Raw genomic sequence first — 14364 nt, 5'->3', positions numbered from 1 at the left:
TTTAAATTTAGGATATGGACCAAGCCCTGCCGTGGATGGTGGAAAAACTGACAGTAATTGACAACCCCTTACAAATGTTTAGAATTGTCTATATAGTGTTCCCCCACTATATAGTATTTTTAGCAAACTTTGTTTTTTTTTTTTAACAGCCTATACAGGCTAGTATGATTTCAGAGTTGCGCGCCTTGAGTTTAGTACCACGCTGTGCCACATGCTGGGCAGCACTAAGGCTTACTGGAAGAGATGCAGCGCAATTATGATCATGAAGAAGAGGCAGCGAAGGTTCCAAACTAAGCTCTAGTAATAGCCATTGTTTCCATGGAGCAGAGAGAATATATGCCTGTGAGTATTGTTTTATGCTGTCTGCAGTGATACCAAAAATTTTGAGTAACGAGCGAAGTGATGTGTTACTTTTCCCGGGAAAGTAATTAGTAATTACTTCTTCAATCCAACAAAAGTTACTTTTCCATCATCAAGGTCTCTCACCAAACAGTAATTTGTAGCTGGTGAGTCAATCAAAGAGCTGTCCAAATGTACAGAAGCATTTAACCAAAACCACCCTTTTTTCCAACGAGAAGAGAAAGTGATTGGGAAGTGATTGTTTATTACACAATGCACAGTGACGGTGCAGTACCATAAAAGTGCAAAGAAATGCAAGATTTCACTGTTGCCACACTATTTTTTTGTTATTTTCCTTAGTAAAAAGTGTATTTGATTGTTGTTACATTTTTATTTACACATTAAGAATACAGTTTTACTGGCGTGTTAAACGCACAATGCATTATGGGTTAATTATTCATACCGAGTGCGTGATCAACAATCGGTTATGGAGGGTAAAGGACTTAGAATACTTAGCTTAAATAATATTTGCAATGAAAAGTGAGAACTCTCAACTTTGTCTGGAGACCGGACTGTGAGCTGGTTTAACGTGCTGCACGGCTGACGTCACGGAGTAAGAAAAAACGTTTTCTCGCTCTTCGCATCAAAATTACTGTGGTGGGAGAAATGGTGTGTGTGTGTGTGTGTCTGTCACTCACTTTCAAGTGACATACACGCACGCACAAAGACGCGCACACACACAGTTGCTTTCATGGACCACAATCTGCAGTGTACTGAGAATGGTGTGCTTGTTTACATTTAGGAACTTACTGTATTGTGTTGGCATGTCAAGTCTGCACTAAGTTGCTAATTTAATGTGGCTTCAACTTCACTAATATTTAGGTTGATGACATGATTCTGTAACTTATGTGGCGTACATTACCAAGTAATGGGTACAGTTAAGCTAATGCTTTTTTGTACTGTGGATAAGTGATATTATTGCCACTTGGCAGCTGTTGAAAGTAACTAAAAAGTTACTTTTTTCTATATTTGTTACTTTTGAAATTAAGTAATCAGTAAAGTAAATAAGTTACTTTTAAGCTCAAGTAATCAGTAAAGTAACTAAGTTACTTTTTTAAGGTAACACTGGCTGTCTGTATGTGTTGCTGCTCCATGTTAGCAGTTGTTTGAAGGTTTATGATTATCATAACATCTATGCTGATTTTCATTGGCCTGTTTATGGCATTTCACATATTGAGCCTCTTTGGATTCTCATGTGGGTCTGGAACATATTCCCTGCCATAAACGGAGGTTTACTGTAATAGATTGGTGTTTAACGGGCCCAGATTTCACACTGAGTCAATTTGTGAGTATATTGAGACAAGATCATCCTAATTTCTATATATATTCTTTTTGTAATTTTTTTTTGGATAGCATGCCATGCGATTTTTCTAATGTAAATCTTTAATATAAGTACTGTATGTGCTTTGGCTCAGTAAAGGTTGCCAACCACGGCACAATACGCCAACCACAATAATAAACATGCTACATTTTTACCTCTGACAAAATGAAAAATTAGCAATACTTACTTAAAAAAATTAAATAAAAAAAGGTAACAGTTCTTGAAATTACATTTTGATAAAACAATTTGTCTCACCTCCAGAGTGTTCAGGACCAGGGGAGCGGCAGGGAGTGGACGGACCGGGGGAGAGAGACTGGGTGGGAGAGCCAGAGAGGCTGTCGCTGGATGACTGGTGGAATCCGGAAGAGAAGCTGCGACTGCTCTGCATAGGTGGAGGGGGCGTATGTTTGGACAGCTTCTTCAAGATGTTACGCCGGCGGCTGCAAAGCAAAGCAGTAAATGTCAATAGCGTTGTTGCTTTTATTTTCACCATCAACAATTATCAATCATGGAGCCAAACTCAAATCGAAGACACCTACTAGATTGTGAAGCCAATTTACAATAAAAATGACACTGTACCTGTCCTGCACATCTCTCCTTTTGCTTCTTTTGCTGCGTCTGGCCATCTTAGCCTTGTAGCTCGTCTTTCTGGCAGGGCCCACTTTGATAGAAGTGTTTTCCAAAGCAGTGGTTTGCAGGGTCACCTTGTTGCCACTCTGTTGAAGACATACCTTTTAATTATGTTGCATATTACAAAGCTGATATGGAGCTAAGCAGAACAAAACAGCCAATAATATTGAATTTGAGTTATATCCCATACCTTAAGCAGAAGCTCTACCACCTCAGTGTGGACAAGACCCTGTACAGATTCCCCGTTGACATGTGTGATGAGATCACCAGCTCTCAAACCTGCCTCGTCTGCTGTGCTGCCCTCCTCCACACACTGTACACACATACAAAAGCTCATATCAAAACTAGCAGGGAAACAGCGATTTCAGCTATGCTGCCATGATAATACTGTATAATTTAATAATAATAATTTGCACAATCAACATTGTCCCAAATTATCGTGCTACTAGTCACTTTAAACTGCATACACTCCTTGAAGTCTCTGCGCCCTTTGCACAATGGTCATTGCACCGGACTATTGCTATATTAGTCATTCAAACTGCTCTAAGTGCAAGAGGACTCAGCATCTTTTTGCACAATTGTCAAAAAAAAATAAAAATTCATTTTAAATTTTTTTACTGGCATTACCAGATCCTTTATTGCTCAGTGACTGTTTTTCTCAATGTCTTTATGTCTCAAAAGTGTTTTCTGTCAATTGACTGTCTGTTGTCGTACTAGAGCGGCTGCAACTACCGGAGAGAAAAAATCCTTGTGTGTTTTTTGGACATACTTGGCAAATAAAGATGATTCTGATAAAACAATGTTGATAACGCTTATGTAATTCACACAAAAAAAAAGTTGACATGAACTTGACACCAGTATAATTATTGTTTCTCAAGTCTATGTGTAATTTTGACCGCAGTGCCTGAGAGAAAGACACATACCCAGACCATGTGGTGAACTGTGTAGACATCGCTGTCTCCCATATAGACTCTGATTGCTCGCAAAGCGAAGCCAAACCTCTTCCCAGAGCTGTGGATCACCACTGGAGGCCTGAGACAGCTGATGTTGATGGAAAGATCCCGACTGGGGGATGAGTCTCTGGACGACGGGTTGGATGACAGAGATAAAGACGACTTAGGGCTGGAAGGAGGACCCGCTGAGTCATCTGGATGGGAAGTGTGATCGAAAAGGTCATGAGCATTCTGCTCCTCACAGGAGACCTGATAGATAAATGCACTTGGGCTATTGTGGTTACATCTTGAATGGCAAAAACAACAAAAGTAATTCTCATTATATGCCTACCGAATTATTCTTAAAGACAAAAAGCTGAAGCAACAATGCATACCCTTATTCTGAGCCATGTTTTGACACAGAAAACACACAAATGCAGTGTACCTCTATATCATTTGATTTGGTTGATTCCCAACCCGTGCGAAAATTTTCAAATTTGACTTCATTGGTCTGAAAATTATTATTTATTTACTATATATATATATATATATATATATATATATATATATATATATATATATATATAAAATGTATCTATCTTGTCTAGCGATGCCACCCAAGTATAGTGGCAGACAAAACAATTACCACTCGATGGCAAAAGGTAGAATTGACCTGTGTATCCATCATTATTTAAGTATATATACTGTAATTTCTTTTTATATTTCTGTTTTGTGGTGTACTAAGAGATGTTTCTAATGTAAAATATGTGTCTTGGCTCAATAAAGATTAGGAAACAATCCTCTAGATGGATCAGGGATTAAACTTTGATCCATAAAGTGTGCATTACAGCCACATATAGGACATATGCATTTAGTCTTGTTGACTCTTGCCATTCTAGTAATCATATAAATTGCCAAACAACGGTCTGTAGAGGGCACTGTAAACATTAACCATAAAAGCAAATATAGAACTACAGTACTATACATTGTGTTTCATTACATTAGCTAATTAGGGTTGTGTGTTTTATGTATAAAACATTCTTCAAATTGTGGAGCGGTAATTGTTATTTGTGCACCTGGTGTAATAACAAGGGAAAGTCCAGAGACTGAGGCAGACTTGGGGACTTTTCCAGCTGGAGCCCTGGCTTTTTCTGGGGTCTCCAGTTGGTGGGCGATGCGTCTAGACGCACCTCTGCGGAATGACGGTCTGGTGCCTGTGCTATTGCTGCGCAGACGAATGCGCCGCAGATTGGAGACCAGGCCATCTAAAAAACATAAAGGAGAAGAGTTAGGACTCCAGTCCTTCAGGAGTTCTAAATAACAGTACACATGAATGGTTTCCATGCTTACCCTCCTCCTCGGCAGAGATGGCAAAGCGAGGCATCATGTCAAGGCTTTGAGTACTGTTTAATACTAGCGGGCTTGCACTGCGCTCAGACTGGGAGGAACTGGACGAAGCACGAGGGCGCAAACTGTGAAAGGAATACACCCAAAATTCATTTAAACCTGGGTTAAGACAGAATCTGGTTCACTGGTGTATTGGAGGAATGGTGAAAATGGTAACTAAGGCTAACAGAAACAACAACCTTTGGTGGAAACTGCAAAAAAACATATTGCAGTTTTGGTCGTGTTTGGTAACGGTCGACATTGCCCTGTGGTCATGAATCATCATTTAATGTTCTAAAAATCCAAAACCTTTAGGGAAAGTGGAGTCAGTTATTCCTGAACTCTGAATAGTTTGTGCTCACTGACCACGTTAAAATATAAAAAAAAGACATAATCACTGGGACATCACCCACTGGTATGTGGACTCCTTTTTTAAAGTCTAAAATTTGGCATTTCAGTTGTCGCCATCCTGATTTTTTGCAGCTGGAGGTGGCTGTATTTGGACGTGAGGGTGGAATCCTGACTTGCCACTGTGCTATTGACTTGTCCATCACAATGGAGTCATGCGTTACAGCATATCAAGTTTATTCTTATACATATTGAACAGGTCAAGAACGAGAGTTTTAAATTATTCCTCATCGATTTCATCTTTTTGAACACTCTCACCTCCCCCTGAGTCCATCGGGTCTGTCTCCGCTAGCCAGGTGCTTGTGTCCGTCACCAGGGGAAATGGCACCTCTCCCCTCCCATCGGTCCTCCTTCTCTTCGCTATGGCTCCGCTCTGAAGACGACAAGCTCTGGTTGGATGGTGTAGAGGTGGACAGGTGCTCTGAGCTGCTGTACACCTTAAATATTGGGATAAATAGTGAGTTTATTTTAATCACAAAGAGACATTTAGTCTTAAATAACAGTGTGTTCAATAAAACATACCTTGCTGAAGCGATGGGCCACAGAGGAGAACTGTCGCAGTTCAAGAGAGGATTCATCGTCGTTAGTTTCATCGTCGTCGTCAGAACCTAGGTGAGCGTAGCGCTCGGATCGGGCTGTAAGCGACAAAGCATCGGTCATCAGGCTATAAACAAACTGCTTAAATAAAAGCTGCTAGCGATACACCGAAGTCAAGATTCGGTTCATATCTCCATTTCTGACCCACGGTTCGAAAGATGATTAGGGGTAAAAAAAAAAAAACGAAGAAAATTTGAGAGCAAAAAAATAATATTTATTGGAACACTTATACTGTGTTCGGAAATTTAATCTGATTTACCAACGCTACTCAGGGAGTGTACATTCCAACAGCGCTCTGAGTTTCAAAACAGTGCGCAGTGTAGCAGAGGATGCTCAGAGGTTATTTCCTAACGCCCCTGAGTTAAAAATCCATCCATCCATTTTCTATACGTTTTTTCCTCAACAGGACTGCAGGTGTGCTTGAGCCTATCCCAGCTGACTTTGTGCAAGAGGCAGGGCACAGCCTGGACTGGATGCCAGCCAATTAGTTAGTCATAATTGATTTCGAAAAAATTATATAATCTGAAGAAACAGACTTCCTATTGTTTTGTAGCCCAGAAATTAAAAACCAAACTATGCAAAAACAAAGAAACGTGTCTCTTTTCTCTAACAAAATGCCCTGCTGTCTGCAGCAATTTTGGTTTTGATATACATTTGATATTCTTATTGATAGTAGACTTTACACCGATCTGATCGGCATCGGCCGATAATTAGCATTTTATGATGATTGGCCGATCGGCTTTCATGCTATAATTTGCCAATCCGATCAATGGCGTCATCGACCGGCTCCGCGGCGCCGTCGCGTATGAATCCAAAAGCTAGTTTATTTTCAGCCTTGTTCGGTGTCTTGTGGCGTAGAACTGTAACTATCTGACGGCCAATAAAGTTTTTTCAATCTTGTCGGTGAAAAAAACACGTCGTTGGTGTGGGACTATTTTGTGGTGTCTCGGACAAGTTATTTGCAGTCTGTGCACAACTGAAGTAATTCGTGGGGAACGTCATCTAAATGCTTCAACACAACAAATTTGATCGGGCACCTGAAGAATGTACACAAGGAGGAACATGCCGCGTTCAAGCACCGCAGCGTGAAGAAAAAAAAAACAAAAAAAACAAAAAAGTAATTTAATTACAGTAAGTTAGCACCCATTATTTCTGTTATGTTGATGGAATGTTGATTTGACCTAAACTTATGTAAGTGGCCAACCCTTGAATGCCCCCTAGAGGTCATTGATGTTTTAACATTTGTCTAAAATGCTAGAGAATACGTTTGAAGATACTCAAGTATACAGTACACAAGGATAAACAACAAATGAACAAGTCATGTAAACAGACACATTGCTCCATCTTGTGATCGGATCGGTTATCGTTTTATTAAAATTGCTGATCGGTGATCGGCCCCAAGAATCCTGATCGTGTAAAGCCTAATAGTTATACTTTGAACCCTCAAGAAATTTTGTATCTGATCTGAAATCTTAAGTAAAAGTATTGATATGCAAATATTTACACTTGGTTTGTATCTATAAAATCCACCCACAGTCAAAATAACTGGTGTCCTCATCAGTCTCCAATTGTGGTATGAACTCCGCTTTTTGCCTCAGGAGGCCATTCCAGTCTAGTCCCAAGAAGAACATGTGCACCTTCACCTCAGTAGTTCCACCTGAGGAGTATAAATATAAATCTAACTGACCGTGTAGGGTTCATTCTAAGATGCTTTACCTTAAATGATGACAAAAATTGCTTATTTCATCCCTCAAGTTCACTGCCACCTACCAGTTCCCAGGCGCTCAAGCGGACTCTGACGAAGTAGTCTGGTGATAAGGTCTTGGGCATCAGCAGGCAGAGCATCTTCCCCCTCAGGCCAGATGATGTCATCTGGGCACACAAGGAAACAACAGTGATTCACTGAACAGATTATAATCAAGTAAAGACTGCAGTTAGATTGGGATGACTGACTAATAAAACATTCGTGACTCAAAAGTTGCCAGTGATGACACAACTAATTCAAGTAAAGAATTTACTTACCATTGACCACCTGACCAAAGAGCTGTTCGGGTGTATCTCCAAAGAAAGGCACGCAGCCCACAAGGAACTCATACAGGATAATGCCCATAGCCCACCAGTCCACAGGCTTCCCATAGCCCTGCCGCAGGATCACCTCTGGAGCAATGTACTCTGGGGTACCACACACCTGTGGAGGAGTGAAAAGGTAAGGCAATCGTGTTAGCTGATTTAATTAATACCAATCAGTACCATTTTCGAGAGAGAGACGACAGACCTGCTTGTCAATGAACTCTCTCGTATCCTTCTCAATGTGACCTTCATACAAATTGGTTGTCATGTTCATAAGGCCAATCTTTGACAGTCCAAAGTCTGTAAGCTTTATGTGGCCCATGGAGGTGATTAACAAACTAGAAAGGAAGAGAAAACAAATATTACATACAATACGTACGTAATACATACAAAAAGCTTTTTTCAACATTCACTGCCATTGATGGCTTTAGAAGTCAAATATCCATGTTAACTGAGAAGGCTGGAAGTGAATGAGTTAATTAGTAGCTGTTGGGACAGGCAGCAGTTTGGGGGCTCACTTGTCAGGTTTGAGGTCTCTGTGTACAATGCCATAGTTGTGAAGATACTCTAAAGCCAGGACGGTCTCTGCAAAATACATGCGTGCCATGTCCACAGGCAAAGGACCAATGTTCTTCAATAGATTGGCACAATCCCCACCTTCAAATAACAAGGGGACAGAGAGATGTTTCAAAGTCAGTGTGATGCATATGAGACTGGAGGAAAATGAGTTCAATAGCATACAGTAAAACTGATGCTGCGTATGGACTTTACCTTCTACATACTCCATGACCATGCAGAGGTGCCGTCGTGTTTCAAAAGAGCAAAACATGGAAACCACGAATGGGTTTTCAGCAAAGGTAAGGATGTCTCGTTCCACAAACACCTGCTGGATCTGGTTTCTCAAAATCAGGTTCTGCCGGTTGATCTTTTTCATGGCAAAGCGTTGTCGGGTTTCCCTGTGACGGACTAGAAATACAGCTCTGCAAGAGGACAAGGGGCGTATGGGGAGGCATAGAGGAGAAACAGGGTGGGGGGGAGAAAGAAAGAAAGAACAAAAAATGTATTCCTAAATTATTTATAAAAGGGAATGGAGGAATGGAGATTTTACAAGAACAAAAAGCTGAAGATTTCTCATTTTATCTAGCCAGCATCTTCCAATCTGTTTATTCTGGTTATGTTCACAAAAGACAGCCAGCCAAGTAAATGCAAATGAAGTACTTAGTCTTTCTCACCCATAGGCACCATTGCTAATTAACTTGAGCGTTTCAAAGTCACTCTCCAGTGGTTTCCTACGCGGGGGAGTGCAAACTGCACGGCTCTGAATCAGTCGACACAGAACAGATAAATAACAGGAAACAGAATCTGTGTTATTTCTGACAAGCAAAAGCATTGTGATTATGTGAGATGTTTTTGCTCTGTATGACTGGACGTTGTTGTTCTCCTGAGCTGTGTTATTTATATGTTCGGAATAGGTTTTAGTTTCTACCTGTGTTGGTGTTGCCTCGCCAGACTCATCAGACTCTCTACTGGCGGATCTGTGACTTGGGCTTGTTTGTTCCAGTTGGACCATTTCTGTAACCACAAAATTACGACCAGATAACACTTAGATTTGTTCAGGACAAAAAAACAAAACATTTGGATTAGTTAAATAAATCAACAGATTTGCAAGTCAAGAGCATATAAATCTATATTTAGTTCAAGAAAGCTATTCTCTGGAGGTTGTCATGTTGAAGGGTCACAGTGGCACTGAGCAAGACAGGAAATAACAGCCAGGGGAAAAAAAGCAATATTTAACATAGGTGGGACTGTAATTTTATGTCCTTTTTCCATATCATAAAATGTCAGAAAATTCTAAAACATATGTAGGTCAGGGTAGCATGTAATTAACGTGCAAACCGGGTCCCCAGTGAGACACCACCCAAGGAACTAATGTATATAACAACCCAGTCTCTCTTGTTCTATGCAAGTTAAGACAAGAAGGAAAAAACAAGCAAAAATTACACATTGTCTCCTCTTCATGTCAGTTTATCTGAAAATATAATAATCTGTGTGGCACCTTCAAGAGGATCCCTGGTGAGGCCAAGCTGGCTGATGATGTATCTGGGAATATCAGTCTTGATCCCCTGGCTGACCTTGGCCTGACCTTCAACAGTCTCCAAACGCTGGTAGAACTCCTCGGGATCAAACTCCTGGAGAAGAAAACACTGCATTTTGGCTGTTATCTGTTTGACACAGTTACTCGGTAACTTTGTATTTTTAAGTAAACATGTAAAAGAAATCACTACAGGAAAAAGCAGCGGTGAAAGGTCCTGCAAACAACATGACATACCACAGCTCATTTGAACAATTATCAACTTGACACTGCCACTACAGAACTGCCAACCTCCAAGAACAAAACATCACAATATTTTAACAACATTTTTATTATTACTTGAACATATCAACGCACTGTGTTGTGACACCTGTATTTCAAGTATTTAGTTCAAGCCTTATGAGCTGAACCAGCATTACCAGACATTCCAAGAGCCTGGCAGGTCTAGAGATGATGATGAGGATCTTCTTCACCAGTTTTGTAATGGTCGTCACTTCCTCACTCTCTGAACGCTCATATGCCTGACGGGGAAACCACAAATTACCTTCTTACATTATCTGTTCAACTGATTGTGGCTGGTACTTAAATGTTTTGCATCGATCAGTAAATATGCTTCGACTTGTCAGGGTTATTACAAATAGAAAAGGCTAGTAAATGCACTTTCATTAAAGCAGAATGTCTCCATAATTGTATTATTAAATCCACGTTTGCCTGATATAAAACATTGAAAATTGTGTGATTTTAATAGCAAACCCACAACTCTGAAAACAAAAAGGCAACAATGGAGGACTTCAATCATTTTGCGATGTTTGCTGCTCTCCCCATTTACTTGTGCTGTTAGTTCAAAGTGATTCTTTGTCCACTAATCAACAAAATGTGGTGTCTCTAGCTCATTTTAACGCTTCAAACCTGGAGAATCTTTATGCCTTGCTCCATGCTAATATGGACAAAAATAACAGCAAACTGATAAAGTGAATGTGTTAAGGTATAACTCAGAGAAACTGACGTGTCAACATTTTTATTAACATATCTGCAGGAATGTTTTATAGTAAAATCATATAATGTCTTGTTACAGACGCGTGAAAGAGTTACTTCAGATGGCCACAAATGGATGAAGCCAAACCTTAAACTGATAGGAGAAAACCTGAGTGTCCTACTGTGTGAACCAAGCTAACAGTGACTTTTTTTGCGATGGGGTGTTTGGGCCACTGCTGCTTTTGATGCTTACTGAGTTGATGTCTTGAGTTATGTCCCACATGATGATGACTTGTACTCCAAGATTACTTTAACTTTGTTGAAGCTGACCCAGATCTGAATTTTGGGCTGTTATATTGCCGCTTCTACTCTCTCCTCTACACGATGAGGTAAGTGAGGCTGTTGCTGTAAAGATGCTGTATTGACCGACCAGGACAGGCATCCACCTGCGGTGCTTCATTTCATTAAATGAATGCCCATGCTGTTTAAACTATCGTTGTACAGAATCATATGTGATAAATGTTGCCTACTCAGCATCCATTGCAGCCTGGTTATCCTGGAAGGTGGATTGCTCCATCTATGTTTCCTTCTTCAGGTTTCTTCCTTCTCCCCAACCCACCCCCAATGGATTACTGTTGATTTTTGTGAACTGTGGGCCTGCGAAGCTCTTTGAGACTTGTGGTTAAGGTCTATATAAATAAACTTGACTTAACTTTTGAGGCATTTTTTTCTATAAATTCTTGTTTGACTCTAAATTGCACCATTTTTGGGGGGGTTAAGGTTTCACTTTATATAAGGTTCATTTCTTTCTCTTTTCATAAATAAGAGTCAGAGGAACAGATCCCTCCGAAGAGAAAATTGTTTATCTGTCCCTTCTAGAGCATGTATTGAACTAAAAGTCTGCTGGAAAGATTATGCAATGATTCATGATAGAATTTAAATCATGTAGTTTATTATGTCGTAACAGAAAATGACAGCTCAACCAACCAGTTCCAATTCAATGTTCTTAGGGATGCGCCATAAAAGTACTCAATGTCCGACAGAGCAGTGTGGGCTGGCATCATAAATTCACTGGCTGTTCTAGAAGGAACATTTGAATGATAATAAACTAAAAGAGCACAGATCCATGCCTGTTTCTAATGCTTACATTGCAGGAACCCTTACCTCATGCAGAAGCTTCTCCAGCTTCTCCTGCAGCTCCACAAAGTACCGAGAAGTGACCAAGCCTTTCTGGGACTTGTCCAGGCAGTCTCGGACCAGTTCCACCAGCTGGTGCTGGATGAACCCAAGGACACCATCGGCCAGAGGAAGAGTAGTTCCAGGCGAACACTCTTCGATAATGTCCAGAAGTCGTCCTTCCATCTGAGCCGTTGCCTGAAAAGCGAACAAGATGGTAGACATTCATTAAACACTGTGTCGAAAGAATCAAAAGTGAAGACTGATTAAAAGAGGTATAGAAAGAAGGCAAATAAAGATGGCTTGCAAGTTTCACTATACCTTGGGAAAGCGTTCTTTATAGACATGATTCATCATGACAATTTCATTGTCAAATGTTCCACAGGTTCGTCCAGGGCTAGATGAGAAACAGGCAAATGTTGGAATAATAAAAACATCATTAAATCAATGGTGAGCTCATCCATTTAAAAATGAAAATAATAATAATAATACAAAACATTAAATCTCTAAAACTGATGGGAGATTTCATTTTTCATTTTATTTCAGGAAATACAGTCTTGAAATCCAAAAGTATTTTCCCTCCCAAAAAATGTCTGAGGAAGACTTGATTAAAAGTGTTCCTTTCCAAGTGTTGACAGCCCTGACGTACCACAAAAACAGTCTGTTTGAAAATGCCTCTAATGTGTTTCAGTAAGATTCGCATCTGCAGAAGCCATAAGCAAATCTGTTGCATGTGAAGGGGTTCAATTACATGAGGAAACGTTTGGAACAAGCCAGAGAAATCAACATACTGTCAACAACTATATATTGAAAATAGCAAACTATACAACCCAACCAGTCGTAACAAGAAAATGTAACGCAAGTAACGTGACTTTTCTATTTCAGTAGAGTGGTTTAAAGAGGCCGCATTGGTGATGGTTAACTGCTTAGGGAATTTATGAGGGCAACAACAAATGCTTTATAGGCTCTCTGGAGCTATTTTTAAAGCCACCACTGATACTTGCCAGTAACCTTTTTTAATTTGAACCACGTGGAGTCACATAAAGGTGTCTTACCAGTACCACAATGTTATCTCGTCGTCTTCGTCCCCCTACCATTGGATTATGACTAAACATTAGTGAATGCACATTCATGAAGTTTGACTGCTGCCCACTCACAGCAATTTTTTGACTTGAGTTCGTTGTCAAATTTCTGTGGGGCCAATTATGTATTACTCGTGCACTCACTGTAGTTGTCTCGCCGTGCTGCACTATTTGCATATAGTGGCCACTCATGCCAGAGTAGCATCTGCTCCATTTGCACACTGATTGAGGAGTATCTGTAACATTTGCACAACCATTGTCCCAGATTATCGCACTACTCGTCACTTTAAACCGCATACACTCCTTGAAGTCTCAGTGCCCTTTGCACAATGGTCATTGCACCGGACTATTGCTATATTAGCCATTCGAACTGCTCTAAGTGCTAGAGGACTCTGCATCTTTTTGCACAATTGTTGTTTGTTGTTGTTTTTTGTCAATGTCTTTATGTCTCCAAAGTGTTCTATAAATTGACTGTCTGTTGTACTAGAGCGGCTCCAACTACCAGAGACAAATTCCTTGTGTGTTTTGGACATACTTGGCAAATAAAGATGATTCTGATTTCTCAGGACAGGACAAGTGAAAAAGGCCACCCCCACCAAACCAGGTGATGCATTAATATAAACAGAGAGGTTTCTTTCTTTTTTTTTTATTATTTAACAATTTGACAGTGTTAAATGTGTCACTACATTTTACTCATACACTATATTGCCAAAAGTATTAGCTCACACACCATGACTCACATGTGATTTTAAGTAATATCCCATTCTCAACACATATAGTTTAATATGATGTCGCTCTACCCTTTGCAGCTATAACAGCTTCAACTCTTTCCAAAAAGGTTTGGGAATGAGTTTATAGGAATAATTGCCTCTTCTTCCACAGGCATATTTGTGAGGTCATACACTGATGCTGGATGAGAAGGCCTGGGTCACTGTGCACTCAAAATCAACCCAAAGGTGGTCTATCAGGTTGAGGGCAGAACTCTGTGCAGGCCAGTCAAGTGCATCCATACCAAATTCTCTCATCCATGTATTTATGGACCTTGCTTTGTGCACCGGTGCACAGACATGTTGGAACAGGAAGGGGTAATCCCCAAACTGTTTAACTGTCCAAAATCTCTTGGTATCCTGAAGCATTCAGAGTTCATTTTACTGGAGCTCAGGGGCTAATATTTTGGACATTTCCAACTTTTTGGGAACAGTTTGGAGATGGCCGCTTCCTGTTCCAACTATGACTATGCATCAGTGCACAAATCAAGGTGCAGAAAGACATGGATGACAGAGTTAATGTGAATGA

General features: G+C 40.2%; 1 protein-coding gene across 3 annotated transcripts in view; it reads right to left on the bottom strand.

The window, feature by feature from the left end:
• The window catches only part of mast3a (microtubule associated serine/threonine kinase 3a), a 35834-nt gene that overhangs the window by 1085 nt on the left and 20385 nt on the right, over window positions 1-14364 (bottom strand). For all 3 annotated transcript variants that reach the window (XM_061797613.1, XM_061797612.1, XM_061797614.1), the window contains 20 exons: window positions 12308-12383; window positions 11975-12184; window positions 10255-10356; window positions 9800-9932; window positions 9230-9315; window positions 8976-9061; window positions 8515-8723; window positions 8262-8400; window positions 7949-8081; window positions 7696-7861; window positions 7444-7545; window positions 7208-7330; window positions 5599-5711; window positions 5335-5513; window positions 4633-4754; window positions 4359-4547; window positions 3274-3497; window positions 2541-2663; window positions 2300-2436; window positions 1976-2160 (listed from right to left, as the gene is read on the bottom strand). In XM_061797613.1, the coding sequence (XP_061653597.1) occupies window positions 1976-2160; window positions 2300-2436; window positions 2541-2663; window positions 3274-3497; window positions 4359-4547; window positions 4633-4754; window positions 5335-5513; window positions 5599-5711; window positions 7208-7330; window positions 7444-7545; window positions 7696-7861; window positions 7949-8081; window positions 8262-8400; window positions 8515-8723; window positions 8976-9061; window positions 9230-9315; window positions 9800-9932; window positions 10255-10356; window positions 11975-12184; window positions 12308-12383 (2837 nt within the window). The remainder of the gene's footprint in view (window positions 1-1975; window positions 2161-2299; window positions 2437-2540; window positions 2664-3273; window positions 3498-4358; window positions 4548-4632; window positions 4755-5334; window positions 5514-5598; window positions 5712-7207; window positions 7331-7443; window positions 7546-7695; window positions 7862-7948; window positions 8082-8261; window positions 8401-8514; window positions 8724-8975; window positions 9062-9229; window positions 9316-9799; window positions 9933-10254; window positions 10357-11974; window positions 12185-12307; window positions 12384-14364) is intronic.

The sequence above is a fragment of the Phyllopteryx taeniolatus genome, chromosome 14 (genome assembly GCF_024500385.1).
Source record: "Phyllopteryx taeniolatus isolate TA_2022b chromosome 14, UOR_Ptae_1.2, whole genome shotgun sequence".
NCBI classification, from domain to species: domain Eukaryota; kingdom Metazoa; phylum Chordata; class Actinopteri; order Syngnathiformes; family Syngnathidae; genus Phyllopteryx; species Phyllopteryx taeniolatus.
The sequence above is the reverse complement of the archived record's forward strand: the minus strand, read 5'-3'. Positions and strand labels throughout refer to the sequence as shown.